Source organism: Anguilla anguilla, chromosome 9 (assembly GCF_013347855.1).
Source record: "Anguilla anguilla isolate fAngAng1 chromosome 9, fAngAng1.pri, whole genome shotgun sequence".
Classification (NCBI taxonomy): Eukaryota; Metazoa; Chordata; class Actinopteri; order Anguilliformes; family Anguillidae; genus Anguilla; species Anguilla anguilla.
In genome coordinates this window covers 12,987,066-13,010,344 of record NC_049209.1, presented here as the reverse complement: position 1 = coordinate 13,010,344, position 23,279 = coordinate 12,987,066, and the positions used below count along the sequence as shown (strand labels likewise).

General features: G+C 42.4%; 1 protein-coding gene across 2 annotated transcripts; it reads left to right on the top strand.

Annotated features, from left to right (window-relative positions):
• The first annotated feature begins 10 nt into the window (after nucleotides 1–10).
• Nucleotides 11–22,264, top strand: LOC118235899 (wiskott-Aldrich syndrome protein family member 3-like). Of its 2 annotated transcripts, XM_035433768.1 has the most exons (10): nucleotides 11–278; nucleotides 10,512–10,669; nucleotides 12,068–12,202; nucleotides 15,461–15,614; nucleotides 16,294–16,411; nucleotides 18,460–18,537; nucleotides 18,996–19,171; nucleotides 19,676–19,951; nucleotides 20,783–21,165; nucleotides 22,039–22,264. In XM_035433768.1, exons 2-10 carry the CDS (start codon nucleotides 10,537–10,539, stop codon nucleotides 22,194–22,196), a joined length of 1,611 nt encoding a protein of 536 aa, XP_035289659.1. In that variant the 5' UTR covers nucleotides 11–278; nucleotides 10,512–10,536; the 3' UTR covers nucleotides 22,197–22,264. The 2 variants fall into 2 exon arrangements, with proteins under 2 accessions (XP_035289659.1, XP_035289660.1); XM_035433769.1 differs by lacking the exon at nucleotides 18,460–18,537.
• The last annotated feature ends 1,015 nt before the right edge of the window (nucleotides 22,265–23,279 follow it).

The following is a 23,279-nucleotide window of genomic DNA, read 5'->3' as shown; positions in this document are numbered from 1 at the left end:
GTACTCTTGTGTAGCAGAGGGTGGTGGTCCGTGTGCCCCAAAACACGCATGCGCCACGATATCTCTGCTGCAGAACCGTGGAGTAGATGCTACCAAGGAAACAGGCATGCAGACAGCAGGGAACCCTGATTTAAGCGTCCTCCATTCTTTTTGACTACGATAATGCAAGGGACATACTGAAACGTTTTCTAATAAGATTCATAAGGCCTTGTCATTAAAAACTAGCAGGGTGAGGGAAAATAAAAAAATATTAAAGGAAAAAAAAACACTGGTCTCAAGTAAGTCGATATTTTAATCCCTTTCATATGTATGATCATTAGATACGTTGAGCTTTGTGCGAAGCGAAATGGTTGCATGAAATATTATATTGTGACATAAACCTAAACTGAACATTAGTATCGGCTTGCTATGGCCGTATTGTGGGGGAGCGGTTGCACCGTTCCATGTAAAACTACAATCGTCTTGAACTGGCTAGCCATGGTTTAGCTAACGCGAACAATAGATTGTCATAGCGGTACATCATCACACACCGAGGAAGCAAGCGCTGACCGTAGACACGCGATTCTTATGAACATTATTTAAAATAGGAGTACTCCGTTGTCCGATCAGACCTTGTTTTTTATGTGGCTCGTTCTGTTCTGGCCGGTGGTCGTTTTAAAAACACATTGCTGGTTTTCAAGATAGCAGTTTTCTGTAGCTCATCACCTGTTTAGTCTTGACGCTAATCGTGTGTCAAGTACAATAGCAACGGAGAACTGCTGAGTTGTGTATGTCACAACGACGTTATAGTAATAATGGTTGGAGCTGAGCGCTAGTAGGCTATTCTATTTCTGCATCATCTACCATTAATTAAAAAATGCATCTGATATAAACTTTATTCCCTTATTGTTTATAGATTTATTTTATAGAGCTTCAGTCTCCTCCCTCCTGATAAATGTGGCGAAACATTGCATTACTACTCATGACGTTTGGTCTTAAGTGTACATTTTTACCTATGGCATGATGAGCGAGTTTTGTTAAACATCTCCTAATCTTCTAGTTATATTCACCTGGGGGTAGGAATTGGGGACATTAGGCTACAGGTGTTGTAAAATCTTATGGGAGTTTTCTACAATTTTCTTTTCATACTTGAATTGTGTCATCTCGCAGTATGTCGTATCTGGTGGAGTGAAAACCTGAGGATATAAATGGGTCAGTTTTGACAGGAGTATGGCCATGTGTTAATTCAGTATGGTTTGGCAATGTAAGCAGCCTTGTCTCCAGAATGAGGCCTAGTGTGTCATCTCGTCAGCTTAGAGGAATGTCACGATCATAAACTATACCAAAACAAAGATTGGTACGGGAAGTGGTGTGTAGAGGGAGTTGTAATCCAGAAGATTCTCCATGTGACCATGCAATGTTGATGTTTGACTTAAATTAAAAATAGCGTCACTGAATCAGTTGAAATGATGGAATTGCTGGGCAGTTCACAGAAGTCTGCCTCTTAAAGTAAAACAGTCTGTTTACTGTGCTGACAGGGAGCCAGCAATTATAATGAAGAGACAGAGCTCAGTTGCAAAACATCCGATTGAATCAGCATTATGTGAACTTTAGGTTCTTTATAGTACAATGTAATCACGTTTTGTATTGTTGGAAGAATGATGTCATGGGGAACAAGTTGGTGTCTTTGGTGGTGTTGTGCTACCTAAAGATCATGTGCTTATGAAATATCTTGATACCTATGGGTCAGAACCTCAGTCAGATACAAAGGTTAACCCAGTGTGATATGCTTACAAAGGTAGTACAAGCAGGATCATTGATCTATACTGTTTTGCTATGATTGCGCATTTATTTGATGACTTGATGTTTTGCTTTTATTGTTTTGTATGTAAGGGGAAACATGCAGTGGTTCAGGGAGACTCGTCAACATGGTCTCCATTTATGCATATAGCTATTTCACCACTCACATTTTCCACCAATGTATATTGTCATTATTACTGACACACTGAACAATAAACTGCTTTCATTTTAACCTGGCATTCATCTTTGACTCTTACCACTGCACACCTAGCAGTTTTAAGCTCTTACATAGTAGTACTTAGGATATCTGCACCCTGTAGTCACTCGCATATTAGTGTCGTAGCAGGATACACAATTTTATTTATACAGGCTACACAAGCCAAAGGCATGTTCACATCTACCAAGTTAGAAAGCGATTTGTATAAAGCCACACTACTGGCAGACGGCAGTCACCTCCGTGTAAGCATAACTGTTAGCACAGAGGAAAGGTTAAGACATTAATTTTGGAATCAAATGACTGAGATTGCATTAAATTAATCCCATTCCAGTGACAAAGGTTAAGACTACACGTGTTCCTTCACCACTGAGATACTTCCGCTGTTTGGTTTGCAGAGGAGTTTCTTGCTATTGATGACCCTGACATGATAAGTTTTAGTTTCTTGCTGTTGGTGACCTTGACGCACCATTTGGTGTATCTGAGGAGTTTCTCACAGAATTATCAAAGCTTTTCCTCAGTGTTGTGACCCAATGTGCAGATTGAGCATATGCTAGTTGTTTAACCATGAATCCATATTATGGAACAGAATGCTCGCAAGCATGCATGCAGCTCAGGACCTTTAAGAAGGGCATGTATATACAAAGAGAGGAAAAGGAAGTAACATGTTCAGAGTACGAGCTGGCAGCAAGGTATTGTTATGCCCCTGTTGTCTGGTAGGTAGAAAGGGATAAGCTTTAGATTGGCACTTTGGAACTTGCCCATCTGGCTTCCATGTCTTGTCATGTGTGCTAACGGAGACCTCTCTACCTGCAAATAGGAAGCAATAAGTAGGCATTAGTGCCACCGCAAATGGTACCACAAGCAATTTCAAAGATTTTGTTTTACAACTTTTTAAAAAGTGATGTGTAACCTAAAATTACCGTACAGTGCCTGACAAACTAGCCTACTCAAATGTGACTATATTGTTTGAATAAGACAAAAAAGTTTGAACTTCAGCCAGTACAGCATGTTATTGTTTTTTGGGGAACCAATAAGAAAATTACAATCCTGGTTAGAATCATAATTTTTCTTTCTTCGTGCGTTAAGTGGCTAGTACACTGTGACTAGCACACCAAGTGCACTGACAGATGGAGAAGATGCAGAGTTATATGCACCCTTGATTTTCAACATTAGATTGGGATTTAATTATAGCACTGGTTGTGCATTAAGTTGAATTGCTTCATGAGTTATGCTCACGTTGTTGATTGAGTTGAGAGAGTAATGGAGTATAAATATTTCAGGAGGCTCAATGACAGCTATCATTAGGATTGCCAGTTGGGACTGATTTCTTTAGAGATTATTTCTCCCCCTCTCATGTGTTTAATTAAAAACTGTTACAGAGTAATGTAGTCTTTAAGAAACTCTATAAATGGATATGTACCTATGTATACAAATAGCCTATATTAATGGCAAAATTAAATATCAGCCAGCATTGTTTAATGTGAGCACTCTCCCTTTTTTTGAGAGTGTACACTGTTTATATCTCAGAGTTTGAGGAGGATTAAAGTCTGTACTTTTATTAAAACTGCAACTCAATGACTTTTTAAACATTGGTTGTCCTTAATATTGTGTGCACAGGTTTGAAAAGCGGTCTTCTCCTTCTTATTCTTCTTCTTAGTAAGAGCACTATCTCCTTTGATATGACAGCCTGAAAATAAGTAGGCCTACTACTTAAATATGCCTCCATCTAAATATGTGTTTTCATCTAATGTCCAGGGTGCTGTCTACAGTGGTAGCCTTTTTGGTTCTGTAGGCCTAATCAAATAATTTAGGCACAAAATAATTGTGAAATGATCTTATTTCTGAAACAAATGCAGTGTACACTACTTGGAGTAGTGCGCCTGTCCCTTTAAGAGTCAGACACTTATTTATCACTTAAACACATCTAGAGAACATGAAAGACTGTTCTTTTTCTTGCACTGTTTTTGCATACTGACAAAACAGCTTTTTTCTGTTGACTGTCAATCTTCAGGAATGCTTGAGGAGGAAATATTAGTGTGACCCCATGACAAAGGATGCAATGTAAAATGGCACTTAATAGCCTTTGTTAGTTAAGGATAAATTTAACGTATTAAGCAGATGTAATTGGACTATGTACTATCTTTCCTTCTCTTACTCCAAGGAACAGACTCACAGAGGCTCTTTCTGCTGTCTGCTCTGCTTGTAGTCATGTCTAACTGTGATCTGATACAACATTCAACACAATAGAAATAAAGTTAGAGTAAGCTATGGAGTTTAAGAGTGATAAGCACTACAGTGAGGGTTGTTTTGCTCATTTGTATTGTTTTTAGCTATTTATGTTAAATGTTTAGCTAATATACATATTAAATTAGAAGAAACAAAATGCATTAAGAGAATACTTGATACATAGCCTCTTTTAGAAATTCTAGTTTGTCATAAATCTCTTACATATTACTTGCTTTTTTTCAATGGGTGCTATTATTAGATCTAAGTGGCTCCTGTATCTATACATTGTAAACATATTGCCACAACATGTTTTGACTAAAATATCAATATAGTTTTGATTAGTACCGTAGCTGCAAAAAAACAATAATGGAAAACATGTCTATTGCACCGCGGAGATCAGAAATGGAATGAATGACATCCTGGATTAAAACCTTTTTCTTCTGCTCTACTGATCCAGGGAGCGAATGTAATGTGATCCTATCATGTGAACCTCTCTATTGAACTATTGCCTAGAGTTCACCATGTTGAACCCTGTTTTATGTTGAAGCATGGTTTGGTACAGTCTAAATAAACAAGGTGGGAATAATCCAAGAGCCTGTTTTTGTGTCGAAACTTGACCTTCATATCATGAGATGTTCTTTCCTTTCATTTTGGCTTGACTGAGTAGCTCAGGTTCTGGAGTGAGACACTTTGAATTATACCCCTGCTATGGGAGTTTCTGCATGTGGGATCAATCTTTTGGAGCAGGACCAGGACAGTTGTCACACAGGGGGCTGGTTGGCTTGACCAATGTATTTGCTGGGCGTAAATTTTTGGGCAGGATTTATGTGGCTATGCTGGATAAAAAATTAGAGGAACCTTAAAGTTTCCATTCATTTTTTTGGAGACACAAGGGGCTCTATCTTACACCCGAAAGCAAGCCAAGTGCAACGCAAGTGTCTTTGCTAGTTTCAGACCGACGCAGTTGTCATTTTCCTGTCCAGCGCCCACGTTGTTTAAATAGCAAATGTACTTGCGCCCATCTGAGCGCCCATGGGTGTGTTGGTCTTAAAATGAGGTGTGGTCAGGCGCATTGCTATCTTGAGGCAGCGGAAAGCGATTGCCCGATTGACCAACGAAAACCTGGTCTTAAGTCAATGGCGCAGTATTTTACTGTTATTTTAAGGGCTGCATTATTAAGATAGTAATATGCGCCTACATAGGCGGGTGCACAAACACGCAATATTTATTAAAAAAATACATGTCATAATGGTGCAGAGAAGCGTTCTTTCCTACTACTTGGCAAATCCGCCATTATAATAGAAATCCGCCACGGTGCAAGCGCACCTGGTTTTTAAAGGGAATGGGAGATGACACTCTGATTGGCTTATTTCATGTTACGCCCAAAACACACCTATGACTAATTAAAAGTACAGCCCCTTTGAACCATGCGATTTACTTTGCGCTCAGATTATCCGCCGTTAAACTAGCAAAAGTGTATTTGGACACGCCCTAAATGCACTTGCGCCATGTGCTTTAGACCGTGCGCTTAGATCGTTAAAATATAGCCCAAGATAGTGATTTGCTGTATTCATAAGTTTTAAAATGTTAATGTGTTTGTTTTACTGCAAAAACTAAATTCTTATTTAGCTTCTTTTAGAAAATAGTGGCCGTACAGACGTAGCATAGTAGTAGTAAAAGTGGTCTAAGAATAAAGATTGATATAAAGGACTTACTGAGACTTTAAAGTAATCAACATTTGGCCTGAAATGTTTTTTCTGTATGATCAACACAAGTAATATTGTTGAAGGATGGCAGTATCAGCCAACTAGACTCTTAGACAAAGAAACATGGTTGAATCGTTTGTCCATATTTGGTTCTGCTCTTTTTATTCACTTACATTACAGGCATTTAGCAGACGCTCTTATCCAGAGCGACTTACACAACTTTTTACATAGCACTTTACATTGTATCCATTTATACAGCTGGATATATACTGAAGCAATGCAGGTTAAGTACCTTGCTCAAGGGTACAACGGCAGTGTCCTTACCCGGGAATCGAACCTGTGACCTTTCGGTTACAAGCGCAGTTCCTTACCCACTGTGCCACACTCCGTCCTAACCCAATATTCTGACACTACAGATTATAGGCTGCTACTTGGTTGTTGTAGATGAAAGGATATATGCACATACATCCTCTCAGCCGTAATTTGCTCATTACATATTTACAGCTGCCAACTAAGCCTGTTGGAGCAACTTATTGCCTTGGCGCTAAATATACCATCATGTACAGGGGCTGTTTGGGAGAGCTTGTTGATCTCTACTGTTTAACAAAGTGCTTTCCTCTGTTCGTCACTGGATGTACTAACAGTAGCACATTGTAGGTTAACTCATTAGTCACTCAGTTAACATATCTCATTCCCCAGGGTCTGTATGTATGAGAAATATGAGTCTACTAAGATGTGAAAAGGCTTAGGCTATTTACAACTTTAATGTGTGAAAGACAGGTTTGATGCCAGCAAACCATAGTATGAAAAACACTGGGGACCTATTTAAAATCACACATTTATTAGTAATCTCATTTTACTTGGGTAGTAATGCCACTTTAGCATTTTTGATTTCAAGATTTTCTTGAATTCACATGTAGGAAAAATAATCGTCCACATAATAAAACCTTCAGACATACTCAGTTTGGTATTATTACCTACAGAAAGACTGAAGCTGACACTGAAGTAAAAGGAATTACAATGTGTAGAACACAGAGAAACATACAAACCTAAGCTCTGTGTAAACTGTTACTCTTCGGCTAAATGAGACAAATAAATTAACATGTTTTCCTTTGAATGTGGTTCCTTGGACAGTGCATCAGACATAGAGAGCATTGTGTATGACATCAGTTGATGGCTGCCTTTGTAGTTGAGCTTTTGGGTGTGTATGCGGGTCTGTTACTTTTGTGTTGACATATTTTACAGGTTTTCAGTGGAGGAATGTGGAATGGCAATTGATTTTATAGAAATCCACTTCCAGTGGGTGGATCAGGTCAACCTCAGAGAACCATATATTTCAAATTTATTTTGCTGTCATTGACAGTTCACAGATTTCCCTTATCCTATATTACAATTACAATCATGGGTTTATGGAAATCTCTTCAATCATAGCTTCTTTTTAATGAATATATATTGAATACCACCCAAACTAATTTTTGCAATTTTGGGTCACCACCTAATGTCCAAGATGTAGGCCTATGGGTATCTGAAAATCTATATTTATGATTATATAAAATAAACATTTTATTAGCAAAGGAATGGGAGTTCTACAACTTCCACATCGTAAACCTAGATTTTGTAAGACTGCTTTCTAAAAAATCAGCAGTGTCATTCTTCTGGCACAGTAGAATTGTTTCCATGGTTTCTTTTCTTTAATAAGATGTGTTACAGTGAATGTAGACGTTCAGCACTTGTTTTGCGGGCTTGAACAAAGGGTATGAAAAAGTAAGATGAACATTTTTTTTTAATCGAAATTAACATTCTGAAATGTAGCTATACATATCTGTATGGATAATATGAAGGCAGTAAATGTGATGAAGAATAAATAACCCACTTAGGATTGTCACATAGGTTTAGGCCAACACTAGGCCAAACCAGTGGATGTGCTTACATGCATGGAATAGGATATCATCTATTATGGATACACATAAATGAAGTAGTAGCTAATAAATGAATCCTAAGCAACATTAATTTAAATGAGGAAAATCAGTCAAATATTTAATTGACTATTTTATTCCTATTAGTTAAAATAGGCTAATTGGTGTATTGATCATTTTTTTAGTTTTAGCTTAATCTGCTGTTTTTCTTATTCAGCTTCAAAATTCCAAAAACATTGGCATTAAATATGGAATAACACAGGTTTCATTGCTCAAAATTGCTCATTGTTTTCTTGCAATTTTAAACTGAGAAATGAGAATTTGTTCTTTGAAGTTAGGCTGCCAGCAATGATTTAGCCCGTTATTACATTTAGCCTATGTCCATGTCCCTCTGGTCTCTATACATGTGTTCAGTCAGTTGTAAACTTGCAATATTACAAATCAGTTTCAAGTTGAGCACTTTTAAATTGGGGCAAGTCTTCACTGAAAGATAAACTTGGACAACACCCCACAGATGGAATGTCATTTCATGAAGCTAGATATTTGTGAGGGATTATTATAAATTGCCTGTTTTTGAATGGTTCTTCATTAATATTTCAATATGAATATATTTAATGCAAAACTTCTTACAAAACAACTTCTGTGTCATTGCTCTGTTTAACATGGTAATACCCCTGCTGTTACAGGACTTCTTCCCCACTTTATCTTCTGAAAAACATTCCTGAATCCCTCAAACTGGAATGTTTTAAAAGCAAAAGGCATCTCAGCCACATCCACTGAGTTTTTTTTCTTGCTTACATTTCCCCTTGAGGTTGTTTACACACATTTAGCTCTCCCGTTATGCAAATTTGGTGCAAAGTAGACAGCTGCAAGAGGATGCCTTAGCCTTGGGGAACTTCATGTCCTATTTCTTGTGGTTGTGGAACAAATTAATGGGCAGCATTTCTGTTGGATAGGTAACCACAGCAAGCTTGGTTTCATGATCTTTGATCATGATTTTGCTCTGTGCTTCTGCACATGTGTAGCTTTCCCATACATGCATGTACATATATGGTATGGTGCTTCAGTTGTGCTCATCTCCTCTGTTGTTAGTGTTGCATTGGGCAACAGAGCATGTGGAAGGCCCCTCTGCATTGCCATGGCAACGGCCTGGCATTGGCTGACTGAAGCTTTCCAACAGGCTGTGTGTTCCTTCACAGGCACTTCAGTGCTCTCAGCCCACTCCATTTTGTTAAAGGCTCAGTGAACAGCAGACTAAATATGACATGACTACAACCCAAAGAAGAAAGGAATTTTTTGCTGTATCATCATAAAAATAGAAACCTTTAAGGACAGTTTAAGTGTATAGCTTCGGAAAGACTTGAAGGGGCATGGTAACAATTGCAAAGGTGCCTTTTGTTTAAGCAGGATCTGAAATATGTCAGAGACACTGGCCTTAAGTCAGTCTTTCCTGTGGGGCTATAGGTACTTTTAGGAATACAAAGTAAAACTCCTGTATTGCAAACATATTTTAATCGCAGCTTGGACTCTGATGGCTGAAAGCACAAATGATGCTTTAGTCTCTCTCAACAGCACTTCTTGCAAATCCACCGCTATTGTTAGTGCCACTTTAGAAATACCAATGCTGTGTAGGGATAAAACATGCTCTGAATTTGGAGCTGGAGAAGATTCCAGTGGTCAGGGGAAGGATGGTTCTTGGAGATCAGGCTCTGTGGGTCATTCTCAAGGAGAGGATTAAGAAAGAAAAGCAAAACATTGGGCGGGGGGGGGGGGGGGGGGGGGGCAGGGGGTTTGAATATGGCACAGGCAGAGTGGAAGGTTTCATGTATTAGTGCTCCTCTGGCAAAAGGGCTCAGTACTTGGCAGTTTGCTACTAGGCCACATTAGAGCTGCGTGGTGAGAGACTGAGGCCACACAGTCACTTTTCATTAATCTGATGGGCTGAGAGCAGTGCATGCGCACACGTGCACACACCCACACACACACACACACACACACACACGTGCAACCCCCCCCGCCCCACACACACACACACACACACATACACACACAGTGCTGTGCTCATCTTCATGTTTCATTAGCAGTGCTGTAATGTTGTAATTAGCGGTACCAGCTGTAAACTGCCAGCACCTTTGCACCCTGCAATCTTGTCCTGAAATTTTCACAACCAGGTCATTTCATATAGGCTATTCATTTATTAGCAATTAAGCTTATATATAAATATTTATTTTGTTGTTATTATGCCAAAAAACTGAACTACTCGAGTATTCTTTTGTATTCTGTGTATTTTAAGTCGTAACTGCATTAGTTACTATGTGCTACCCCTGTCATGCTCTCTGTGGTTGAAATAGAAGCCTGTCTTCATTGGACTCCCTTTCATACCCAGCTGTTAACTGTGTCAACAGCTCTGTGTTATTCTCTCACTCACCATCCTTTACTTGTTTAATTTTTCCTCCTGATTTTCAACCTCCAGTCCTAATGCAGAAATTATTCTTTTTTCTTTCACCAACGCTAATAGCTGTACTCTTGAACTAATGTCATAGTCCTTCTACGGTATTTCTTTTTTGTCATTAAACTGGCTTCAAATGTCAAAAAGTGCACTTCAAAGTGCAGTACTCCCTCCTGACCTCTCTATTTCTCCCTCTCTCCCTCTCTCTCCTTCTCTAGGTGAGTGTGCGGCACAGGTGTAGCCATGCCGCTGGTGAAGAGGAGCATCGAGCCAAGGCACCTGTGCCGAGGAGCTCTGCCAGACGGGGTGACCAGCGAGCTCGAGTGTGTCACTAACAGCACCCTGGCGGCCATTATCAAACAGCTGGGAAGTCTGAGTGAGTGCTCTGACCTGACCGTAACCTGGTTACATATAAAATACAGCAGCAGTATGATGTAAGAGCATGATAATAATGTAGCCAACAATATTGGAGATGTTCCTGTTGACTTTATGAGCTGGGGAGGTTGGAGGGAATGGATGTTGTCATGTCTGGAGATTAAAAGCCTATAAACTGCACTTTTAAAGCTGGGTTAGTCCAGGTCCATACTTCCTCTAGTAATGATGTAACTGAAATGAAATTGGCTCTGATTTGAGTTAGTTTCAGTTACTGCAAGCTAATTAAGGGACACTGGAAGCTCTCCATAGAAAGATAGATTTCAGAACAGCAAAATATTCCCCAGGCACAAAACGGACGGAGTAGGAGCCCGATGTACTCTGGTGTCTTTGATCCAATCAACATCGTGCATGCGGAGAAACAAAAGATTTTTCCTGATGACATGTCAGATTGCAGATTCTGCCCCTTCAGCTTGCGTTTAGGAGGCACAGTCACATCAAACAGAACTAAAAACAGATCCGCATTCCTGATTGTGTGGTTAAAACCCTGTCCCTCGGGATGGTGTTATCTCAAGGGAAGGATTAAGTTGTGTCTTCAGGAGCCGGGTTCACGTCCCCTCTGCCCCATTGGCGCTCTGCACCTGTCCGCTTCCCACATTTCTGAGTGAGAGGAGCGCGCTGAGGTCGTGTCAGCGGGCTGTGAACTGGGTCAGTGCCTCGGTTTCTGAGTCCCTCTTTCTCGAGCAGCCCTGCAATCCCGCGGGCGATGTGCACACAGCGGGGACACGGAGCGCGCAGCAAGGGCCCCTCGGGGGGCCCTCGGTGGAGCAGTCGTTGCCCGGGGACGTTGCCTAGGGGACGCTCAAAAGCGGGAAAGCATATTTAGCTGGCATGATGGGTCATCCCAGTCAGGGATCATGGTCCTGTCAGTCTATTAGCATCAGCGAAGTACCATTCATAGTGTAGTTTATTTCTATTTTTATGGATTAATGATGATTAGACTTGCTTAGTTAATAATCTAAATCCATTTGATGCATTTACCATAGTTAGGAAAGCTTCTTATAAGGAATGTTTTTGGAGTCACAGGCCATTTTAAATACACATGGTTTTGTCTGCTCTGCACACTCCACAAGCTCTTGTCATTTCCATTGTGTCTTAGTCACTGGACAAGTTTAATCAGGTCAGGAAATAACGTACACTTTAATTATCATGTCTCATAGGTACTCTTATAGATAATAGATTTGCATTTATGTACTGGGGAGGGCCATAAGTCTCATAAGCAGTGGTGGTTATGGACCATAATTATGTTAGTAACTGATCGTGCTTGTGTGTGTATGTGTGTATGTGTGTGTGTGTGTGTGTGTGTGCGCGCGCGTGTGCATGCCTGCATGTGTTAAAACAGGTAGGCACGCGGAGGACATCTTCGGGGAGTTGTTCAATGAGGCAAACAGCTTTTACATGCGCATGAACAGCCTGCAGGAGAGGGTGGATCTATTGGCTGTGAAGGTCACGCAGCTGGACTCCACTGTGGAAGAAGGTGGGTGGAGCCGGCCAGGGCTGGGGAGGGCTGGGATTGGTCAGGTCTGGCTTCTTTGTCACTCTTTCTGCCCTGGTGTCTTGTGCTGTGTCTGCACAATAAAATGTGCAGGGTTAAATCACCTCAGGTAGAGTATGTTTGATTTGTCTTTTAATCATATAAACTGTTAAAATTAAATGAACACATTGAGAATGCTGCTGTGCATTGCAGTATCACATTAAGCTAAGTACTTCACATTTTTAATTCAGTGTGCATTTTTACTCAGTAATAAGAAGAACAGTAATAATACATTTCAACAGTCTTTTCATTTGTCAGTCTCAAAGTACAGCAGATTGTGCCGCAAAAAATTCATTTGGTTAAATAGAAAATCTCCTCAGCAATTTGTTGACTTGCTAAATGTATTTTGCTTTGTTTGTACTACACTGACTCTTCTGCATTACTTTACATTGTGTTATTATTCATGCAGAAGATTCAATGTTCCTAGCCTGGCATGATTTTACATGTACTCCTTCTATTCAGCTTGAAACTACAGCCTTTGGGTTATGAGTTACATAACCTCAATGCTACACTGCTGCCCTTGTATGTAATGAGGCAGTTTACTCAGCTTTTGAGGCCGGAGGTCCATGTGATAGTGATAGGAATAGGAAGACTCTGTGTATAAAGCCTAGCTACGCAGTGGATGTCACCTCAGGGTGAACCCGCTTCCTGTTTGGGGGGCATAGTGGATCAGCTGATCTTGTAGTACAGACAGAAATAAGCCCTCTCTTCCTGGGTAGTAAAGTAGGCTCCTCCAGACTTCTGTCTTGTCAGCGCTCCCCCTGTCCAGTCTGATGACAGAGATTTCTGGAACACATCGATCAGAACCAAGATCTGTGGCAACTATGGCTGAAGTTGATCGTGTGATCATTCTGGTACTTGAAGTCCCAGTAAATTTCATTCCTTATGATCATTATTTTAGGCCAATTTTAGGTTCACAAAGAGAATGGGTGTGAAAGTAAATATTGGGTGGATAAGTGTATAGATGGACATTAAACGTTATTTTATTATCTTCACATCTAGATATCCCAGAGGACTGTGCAACATTGACCTGTTAGTAAAATAACAATCTGATCATTCAATGAAAAAATAGACCATCATAGTAAAATAAGCCATGTGAAATAATGTGGAATGCTGGTTTATTCTTTTGTAGTTGAGATAAGACCATTGGTCTTGGTGCTACTTTCAGAATAAGGAAGGAGGTAAACTGTAGAATCTCTAAATGTAAAATTCTTGCATGACTCTCAGCTCGTCTCTGGAGTTAAACTTCTGGCTTTGCAAGGCAAACAGAGATGATATACAGTGAGCTCCATAATGTTTGGGACAAATAAATTTTTTTTCTTCTTGATTTTGCTCTGTATTCCACAATTTTATATTTGTAATCAATCAGTTCACATGTGGTTAAAGTGCAGATTCCCAACTTTTATTAAAGGACATTTTTATACATTTGGTTTCACCCTGTAGAAATGACAGCACTTTTTATACAAAAGAGCTTTCAGTATCTAGTATTGATTGTAAGCTTTCAATTGCGTTTGGAGGCTGCTATCGGCATTTGTCAGCCAGAATTGTGGTAATTAAATTCAAGTCATTCTGAGGCAGAGAAAACAGTCAGAAACAGCCCAAACCTCAGGCTTACCAAAAACAACTGTTTTAACATTGTTAAGAAGAAATAGAGCACTTGAGCTCAATAATCTCAAAGGGCCTGGCAGGCCAAGGAAGCCCTCTATAGTTGATGATCAAAGAATTCTCACCATCATGAAGAAAAACCCCCAGACATCTGTCCGACAGATCAGAATCACTCTTCAGGAGAAAGGCGTGGATGTGTTAGTGATTACTGTCCACAGAAGACTTCACAAATGGAACTACAGAGGCTACAGTGCAAGATGAAAATTTTTAAAAAAAAATTATTTAGCTGCAAGAACAGGATGGACTGGTTACAGTTTGCTAAGAAGGACCTAAAAGAGGCTGCAGAATGTTATAACAATGTTCTCATCAATATATAATATTTTTCCAGCTACTGTATGTTGATCTAGATCACACGTATGCTTTTTCTGGATCTGTGCTGCTAGAGGTAGCCTAAGGGACCCAGCAGGTAGCAGAGACTTGCCTCAGATCTCTACCCATATCATATCAGCAGTAATGTCAAAGAGAGCCTGACGATAGTCATGTATTTTAAATGTGCATGTTTGTTTTATTATGGATTTCACCATTTTGATTTTGCAGAGCAGATGCCAGAGTGAGTTGGACTGCGTTGCACCCAGTTTTGTGTCCCGTCCACTGAGCATGTCCAATAAGGGGTGACATAAAAATTAGGGGAAGTAAAGGTGGTTTTAAAAAGACAATGGGGCAGAGTAAAGCAGTACTGCAGCTAGAGAGACTGGGAGAGAGAGCTACGATGCATGAGAAACAGGAATCAAAAGAAATGGAGGGGGAAGACAGAAGGGTGAGCACCTAACACCTCTCACCTGACAGGCCGGCCCAGATGGACCTGAAGGAGCGCCTGAATAATGCATGAGGCACCAGGGCTCTTTCTCTCATTGGCCAGCTGTTCCCTCAACTCCCACTGAGGCAGCACAAGCTCTTGTGTTTTCTCAGCACACAAGACCAGAGTCATATCCTACTTAAACAAATGTCCAGATGGTATCACTTGAGGTCTAGACATTGGGAAGTGGGAGATAATGATTATTACATTTTTTTAACACTATAAAGCCTGTATGCTTTCTTGTGCAATCTACAAATCTTATTTCAGACAGATATATTTTACCGTATGTATGATCTTATGGTGTGTGACCTGCTGTCTACCACGTAGGTAAGAATTGAAGCCTTTCCTTCTGATGGCTTCTGTTCATTATTTGTGTGCACCTTTTGTGCTGCAATTCATTTCAATCTCTGCTTACGCTCACAGGGAGATTCTTGGCAGTTTTTTATTTGAGTGCATTTGACAATTTATTACTTCCATTGGGGCCTTTTGATGCATACACAAAGCAGAGTTTCTCAAATCTCGCTTACCAATGTGACAATCACAAGCCCCTGCTAATAACTGACATTTCCTGTGCGCATAATTGTGTGTATTTACACATTGTGTTATTGGTGTGTCAGTGCTGGACCATTGACTGTAGCAAAGCCATAACAAAATGAAAACGTGTGAATATATATTTGTATATTAATTAAGGATCAGTGGTAGTATGAGTAATGCCTGCCTTTGTGTGTGTGTGTGTGCAGTGTCTCTGCAGGACATCAACATGAGGAAAGCCTTCAAGAGCTCCACCATCCAGGACCAGCAGGTAGTCTCCAGAACCTCTGTGCCCAACCCGGTAATGGAGATGTATCACCGCTGTGACAAGCCGCCACCCCTGAACATCCTCAGCCCCTACAGGTTAGCGTGGGCATTTTGACTCAGCTTACTAATTCGGGACATATTCGTTCAACTGAATGTGAACATATGATTCACTGACACGATTCATTCAGTTACATACGAACATCTGATTGACTGACTTAGTGATTTGCTTTAGAGAAGGTTCAGTGCAGTTAAGTGAATGGTTGCTGTGAAATATACTTGTTTTATAAGTGATGTATGTATTAGTATTTACCCGGTAGTTAATTAAAAGTCAATTAAATTAACTTTTGTAATCGCACAAATCGCACAAGTTATTCTTAAAATATGTCAAATAAGTATATGATCTTACAGTGATTACAATTATATGTATAAAATCACTTGTATTTTCAGATTATTGAACAGTTACAGAGAGACTCATAAGTAGTTATTTTTATTATATCCACAGAATCCTAATAAAATTGGAATCTAAACTTCTCATTTTTGATTCAAGTAACCAGCCAGTATTTTTATGGCTGAATATTCAAATGATTCAATATTCAGAAAAACAGACTCTCCTAAAGCGGGAGTTTGTTACAACTGGGTGCTGTTCTGGTGTTCCAGTAAAGGGGGCAGAGGTGAATGTTGAATTATAGGTGCTGTTATCATTTCTACATGCTGCAATATGTTTTTTTCTCCCATGTTCATGACCATATTTGGATGTGGGTACACTGTTCTACAGGGATGACAAGAAGGACGGCCTGAAGTTCTATACAGACCCGTCCTACTTCTTCAACCTGTGGAAAGAGAAGATGCTGCAGGCCACTGAAAACAAAAGAAAGGAGAAACGGAGGCAGAAGGTGAGAATTTGTGCGTGTGTGTGAGAAAAAGAGAGAGAGATAGAGAGAGAGAGAGAGAGAGTGTGTGCGCACTGCGTGTGAGAGAGAGATTGTTGCATGCACGTGTGTGTGTGTGTCTGTGTGTGTGAGAGTGAGTGAGTGCATGTATAAGAACACTTGGTGGATGCTGCCTGCTGAAACATACATGGCCAGTAAGAAAATAAGTAAGATTCATGGTTTGTTCCTCAGATGCTATTTTCATCTGTGCGACTGATATACATCCTGCTACAAAGTGCTTCTGATTCTATGAACTAGACACGACAGCATCTACTAGTAGCATTAGCAACTATAGGACTGCTGTTGCTATTGCTATTATGATGGTGATGATGATGATGATGATTATGATGATTAATAATAATAATCACATTAATAATGATATTAATAACAATCATTAAAATTTTAGTTGTATGCTATGCTGTTCCTCTATATAAACTGAGCTATACATGTAAAGCTGAGTGTCTACTTTTCAGTGTATAAGTGAAGTTGAGAGAGATTTATGTGAAGACCTGACTCTCTTTAAGTCTTTACTGGGCTAATCCTGAAAGTGCCCACTGTATGTGGACAGTGACAGAGCGCATACGGTACAAGCTCTAAGCCTTCCCTGCTGGGTGCAGAATTAACCTTCTTTCCTCGCCGCTTTCAAACACAGTCCCTCTGCCCTTCTCTTTTCTTCTGTAACTGTCTTCTTTTTCACTCCCTCACTCCTTCTGTTCTGTCTCTCGTTCTTTCTACTGCCTCATTCCGTTTTCTTTCATCCTCTTATATCCCTGTCTTTCTTGCCCCCCCCCCCCCCCCCCCTCACTTTTGCCCCTCGCCCTCCCTGGAGTGTTAGCACTGTAGCACTGTCAGGATTAACACATTGCTCGCTGCACTCTGAAGCTCATGAGCTTCCAGGATCAGAGGATGCACAGGCAGGCGTGGAGTAAAGGGAAGGGAAGAGGAAAGATAGAGGGGGTTGATAGTGGGAGAGAGTGAGAGAGCAATGCGTTTTCCATCCCCTCACTGTGTCTACATCGGCAAAATCTTCAGACCAATGTCAGGTCCTCCACCACAGGTTATTCCACAGCCTATATATTTTTAAGTTTAGTGGTCATTGCATTTAGAGTCCTGTCATGTTTTTCATGAATTAAATATGTGTAAATAAAAAATGTAAATAACACTTATTTCTTAAGGTATATGCCCTCAACAGTATTGTGTATTTAATTTTTGTGTATTGGAAAGTTTTTTGGAAATGTTTTTCCCATCAAACACCAAATTGCTTTACCTGTTAGCCAATGATCTTGTCTCTTTGAGCATCAGCTGAAAGGCTATTATGCTTGGTTAAATGTCCTGCTCATATCTTTACAGCATAAACCCTTTTAAATCATTCATAGTGTGGCCTCATTTCCCCCAAATAACTCTGCATGTTTTTTTTATGGTTGGTCCAGACATGCTATTTAGATCATAGATGAATGCCAGTTGTTACATTTACATTTTAGGTCAGGTGCTTCTAGATGTACTGTACACAACTTAGTCTCAGTTTACACAGTTGTATTTACTGTGTATTGAAGCAGTTCAACCTTGCTGAAGAGTATAATGGCTGGGCTCTACTAGAGCATTGAACTTGCAACGTTGGGTCATATGCCAAATTCTCTTGCTATCATACAGCGCTGCACCTCTGGTTTGACCCGAAATTTGTGTGCATCTATGTGTGGCTTCTGTGTGTGAGTGTGTGTGCTTGTTTGTGCATGCATGCATTAGTGAGTGTGCCACGTGGTAGGAATCCCATGTCCCAGCCCCTAATTGCCTTCCCATCGGAATAGCAGTTATACATTAAAACTGTTGACCAAATGACATTTCCATGGGGACAGCACAAAAAAGTGTCTCAACCAATGGGATCTACTCCTCACAGTGCCTTTTTGTGTGAGTGTTCCCACTTGCCCCGCCTCTCCCACCCCTGTGTCCCCGTGTGTTTGGCCGCTTTGGGTGGAGCTTCGGGTCTAACCCTGCAGGCTCTTCCCTCTCTCTAGACCAGCGGCCCCGCCCACTCAGACCAGGCTAGGCCCCAGTCCAGACAGGCCCATTCCAGAAGTCCCCTGTTCGGCTCAGTAAGATCCCTCCCACTGTTATCTCTGTGCTGTTGTTGTCCGTCCACATGGACCTGCGAAGCTGTAGGGGTGTGTTTGTGGGTCTGTTTACCTATCTCCAATTTTTTATTTATTTTTATTTTTTTGGAAAAAAATCTTGAATGTTCTTTCGTTTTCCTTTCTAGAGCCAGTTTCGTAGTGGTTAATGGGAATCAACCTTAGCATCCTGTAGCATCTGTGCTGTTTGTACATGGAGGGTTGAGGGTCCAAATGAGGTGCTAAGCTCTATCCCCCACACAGATTCAGTGGCTAGACGCGGCACTATGTTGGGCTTTGTGTAGGAGGTGTTCCTCTCCCTCGGCGTTGATCTCGGTGTTCAGGCGCAGCTTCCCTCTGTGCCCTTCCTCTGATGAGAGTTATAATGTTGGCGTTCGCTCTTACCCCCCCCCCCCCCCCCCCCCCCCCCCCCCCCCCCCCAGGAGCAGAAACAGGTGGAGGACCCCAGCCGCGAGGTGAAGAAGGTGCGCAAGGCCCGGAACCGGCGCCAGGAGTGGAACATGATGGCCTACGACAAGGAGTTCCGCCCAGACACCCGTCTCACGCCGTCGCCCTACCACGGCATGTCGTCAGAGGGCTCCCTGTCCCCCGACAACAGGTAGGCGCTTCTCCCGTTCCCTCCCTCGTGACGGATGCCTCAGTGAACAGGCTTCTCAGAGCACCAAGTTGCCGGAACTTTCTCTCCACAGCCCTGGCTGTGCCCTCTATTGCTCTCTCCAGGTTGACTGCAGATCTCTTGATTTTATTCTGAGAGTCATTTCAGAATAAAGGCATAATAAAGGTTTGAGGGAACTGATCAGCATCAGCAAATTAACCTTAAAAACAGGTTTGTTCAATTATTTTTGAATCAAATATGACACTTTATAATTTGTTTTCAAGCGTATATATAAGGTGTCATTGCTCTACGGAGGCTGTCAAATGTGGAGGTGGATACAGATGTTGCGGTGGTTTGCATCAGACTTGGATATGGGCGTCTTTGAAAGGTCTGATGATGCGTTTTCATTGAGGGAGCGTGGGTAGATAAGAAACCAGGGCCCCTGTCTTCATGCTGCCTCTACCCTTACTCACCTTTCGCTCTGCTCCCTTTCTGTCCCTCCCCCAGGTCAGTGATGTCAGACATGGGGGAGCATTCCTTCCCCGCCAGCCCCAACCACCCCTCCCAGCCGGTGAGCGGCTCCAGCTCCTACAGCACGGCGGAGGGCAGGGAGCTCCTGGCCGCCCCCGCCCAGACCCAGTCCCTGGACCGCGTGTACCGCCCCATCGTCGCCGCCGCCGGCAGGCAGGCCAACTCCCTGGGCCGCGTGCAGCCCCCCCACGCCCCGCCGCCGGCCGACCCCGCGCTCAACGGGCCCCGCCCGCAAGCCGTCAAGGACTACGGGTGAGTGCCCGCGTGGGTCCCTCCGTCTCCCTCCTCCTTCGCGCAACGTTCTCACGGCTCCTTAAAAACCGTGATTGATTTTGAACACTGAATATTAAATCTGAAATCACTTGAACTACACACAGAAAGCTTCAGAGGCACTTTATCTTCTGTCAATTCATGCATTTATGAAAACCTTCCAGTTTTTTTTTGTGCGATTTGTGACGCATACCATGAAACTGCAAAATTTTGTTAAAGTTCTGTGATGTCTGCGTTCTTTACCGTAGCACAAATCAATGCAAAAAATGTCAATCATGTAAGAACATCCTTGAAATGTCCTTGAATTTAAAATGATAAGTGTTGTAGGAAACCTGACGCTGCCACACTCAACAGAGAACTCCTGAATGATTCCAGCAGCTAATTGTTACTGAAGCTTTATATTACACTGATGGAAATATACATTCAGTAAAACACTTGATTATGGGATAACCGATAATGAATACAGTAAGTGTTTCAAAAGCTGTGCTGCCAACACCACCATGGGTATTTACGATTCAGTTATTTGGCAGGCAAATGGACTAACAAAAAGCACATTTGACATGGTCAGCAAACAGTACTAGATCTAGAAACAGAGCATAGTTGCAATCAAATTAGTGCCACCATCGGCGTGCATGTTTTAAGACCAGCAATATAAATGTAATGAAGGGTTGTTTTTTTAAAATAAAGACATTGTAATTAAGGTATATTCTGAAAAGGTGGGTTTTCAGGCAATGGGTGTTTATCCTTGATAAAGTAGGAATGTTTGTTGCTGTGAGATGGAGAGAAACAATGTGTCTTTTCTGTGTTTCACAGTGGGCAGCAGCACCCTGAGGGATTTGTGCCTCCAGCCCCGCCCCCTCCCCCACCACTCATCCCCTCTGCCCAAACAGCATTTGACAGCCCGACCGTACCCCCTGCCCTGCCCCCCAGTGCCATGGCTGCAATGTCCCGCCCCTACAGCCCGTCTCCTCCCCCTGCCCCGCCCTCCTCGTACGCGCCTTCTCCGTCCCACCCTCCGTCCGGCGGAGGTCCTCCGGTGGCTCCTCCCCCGCCCCCACCCGGACCCCCGACGCACGTCCTCTCCCCCGCCCGCAACTTTGCCCCTTCCGCCGGCGAGGCGCCGCCCAGAAAGGGCCAAGTCCCAGTCATGCCCATGAGCGATGCCCGCAGCGATCTGCTGGCTGCCATCCGCAGAGGTGAGAGGTCAGGGGTCAAGGTCGTGGGACTACTGGGAAGGGGCTCAGCAGAAAGTGATATGCATTATTTTTATAACTGCTCAGCGATAAAACAGTGGGCAAAAACAATCAAACCTAAAGAAATAAAAATGTTTCTGCAGCTTGTGATGCAGGGTTGGAGATAACCACATGTTGAACTGACAGAAACCCAAAAGGGACAATTGGCTTGTGGCTGTTTATTTTAATCCTGAAACTTAAAATAAAAGAAATGCCTTTGAAAATAAAGAAAACCCAATCTTGCAATCAAAACTAGCAAAAATGCTAAATCACAAAGGGAAAACTATGTGAGGATTGGATCATAGATTTGTAATTAATATTATTTGAAGGTACTCCCTGCACAATGAGGCAAATATAAATTAATATTTCCTGCAGGACTATTATTACATGACGTTCTATGAGGTTTTATGGACACGTTTTCTCTCTCGAAATTGGCAGTGAGATGCAATACACAGTACTGTGCAATGTCCACTCTTATTATCGTAGTTATCAGAATCCAGTTCTGGATGGCTGCTGTGTGTGCTGGTGTGTGCAGGTTTCATCACCAGTGGTTAATCCAAGTTGTTGATTGGCTAATGAGCCCACACACCTTGAGCTCAAGGCCTTAATTGGCTACTGATTGAAAGGAAGCCACAAATACCTGCAGGTTCAGCCCTCTGGAACTTGAGTTTGGCCTGTTGTAGTGAGTACAAGACGTCATGTCAAGTTAACACAAGCACTGAAAAAATTTGAAAGGGTTTTTTAATATCAAAGTACGTCTGTCAAAGGGGCTTGTGGGTATTTTTTTTTTACCATGACAGGGGCTTGTGGGTCATTTGTCCTCACCCCCCCCCACAGGTATCCAGCTGCGGAAGGTGCAGGAGCAGCGTGAGCAGGAAGCCAAGAAGGAGCCGGTGGGCAACGACGTGGCCACCATCCTGTCGCGCCGCATCGCCGTGGAGTACAGCGAGTCCGACGACGACTCCGAGCTGGAGGAGAACGAGTGGTCCGACTGAGCGGCCCGAGGGCGGCGGTGCGGCACGGCGCGCACGCTTAAAGCACACTCTGCTGCTACTCCCCCCCCCCCCCCGCCACTCCTTTCCTGTAACATTCCTGTAACGCATTTTGACTGCAACAAACCATGGTGAAATGAACTACCTAAAAATGTTCCCCTCCTCAAATCATGCGAAAATAGTTTTTCCTTTAACAAACAGTGGACACTTGCAAGGCCTTCCGATAACGCTGCAGTTTGATAAGCAGAGGAATCCCTGGACACTGGCGGAGGACACTGGAGTGAGGGAGGAGGAGAGGTGGTGATGTCACTATTGATTCCATGCTAAGTGACAGAGCACTTTGACAGGAAGGGCACGTTGACAGAGCATATTGAAGCTGTGTTCATTGGGGTCGACTGTAACATATTTTAAAGCATACTCTTCCCCTGACAGCATGGTAATACTGTTTTTAAACCACCTCCAAATTAACCCATAAATGAACCAATCATAGGCCGTTCATGGTGGTTTCTTTACGCTGCTTCAGTTCAACTTTTAATTTGCGTTTTAGTGATAGATTCTGCAATTACTGGGAAGCCTTGCGTCACTCATTACACATCAACACGCATCCAGGGCTTTCAATCCCAGTTTGTCATTTCACACTGAATAGAACTTATGACAGCAAATTGGGTGCATGTTCATTGAAGACAGTGCTAGAGCAGTGGGCCGCCCAAATTGAACCGACCACCATTTTTTTTGGATCAAAAATTTTCCGCCCCGGGGGCTGCTGGGTAGCTCACTCAGTTAAAGTGCTGCTCGCAGCGCATGAGCGAGCAATGCCGTCTCAGACTGAATCCGACCAATGACAGAGCCCGCTGTGGCCCGCAGCCCACTGGGGCGGCACACACTTGACTTTGCGTCCCACAAGGGATATATGGGAGGGATTGGGTTGGCAGGGATAGCAGTGTTCCAGGCGCCCGTGGCTTTCTCTCTGCCCCTGCTGCGCGCGTGCTGGGCTTGTGGCCGCGGTGTGAAAATAAGCAGCTGACTGGCACCACGTGCTTCAGAGGAGAACAGCCAGTTTTCTTCACTCTCCCAAGCTGGCAGCAG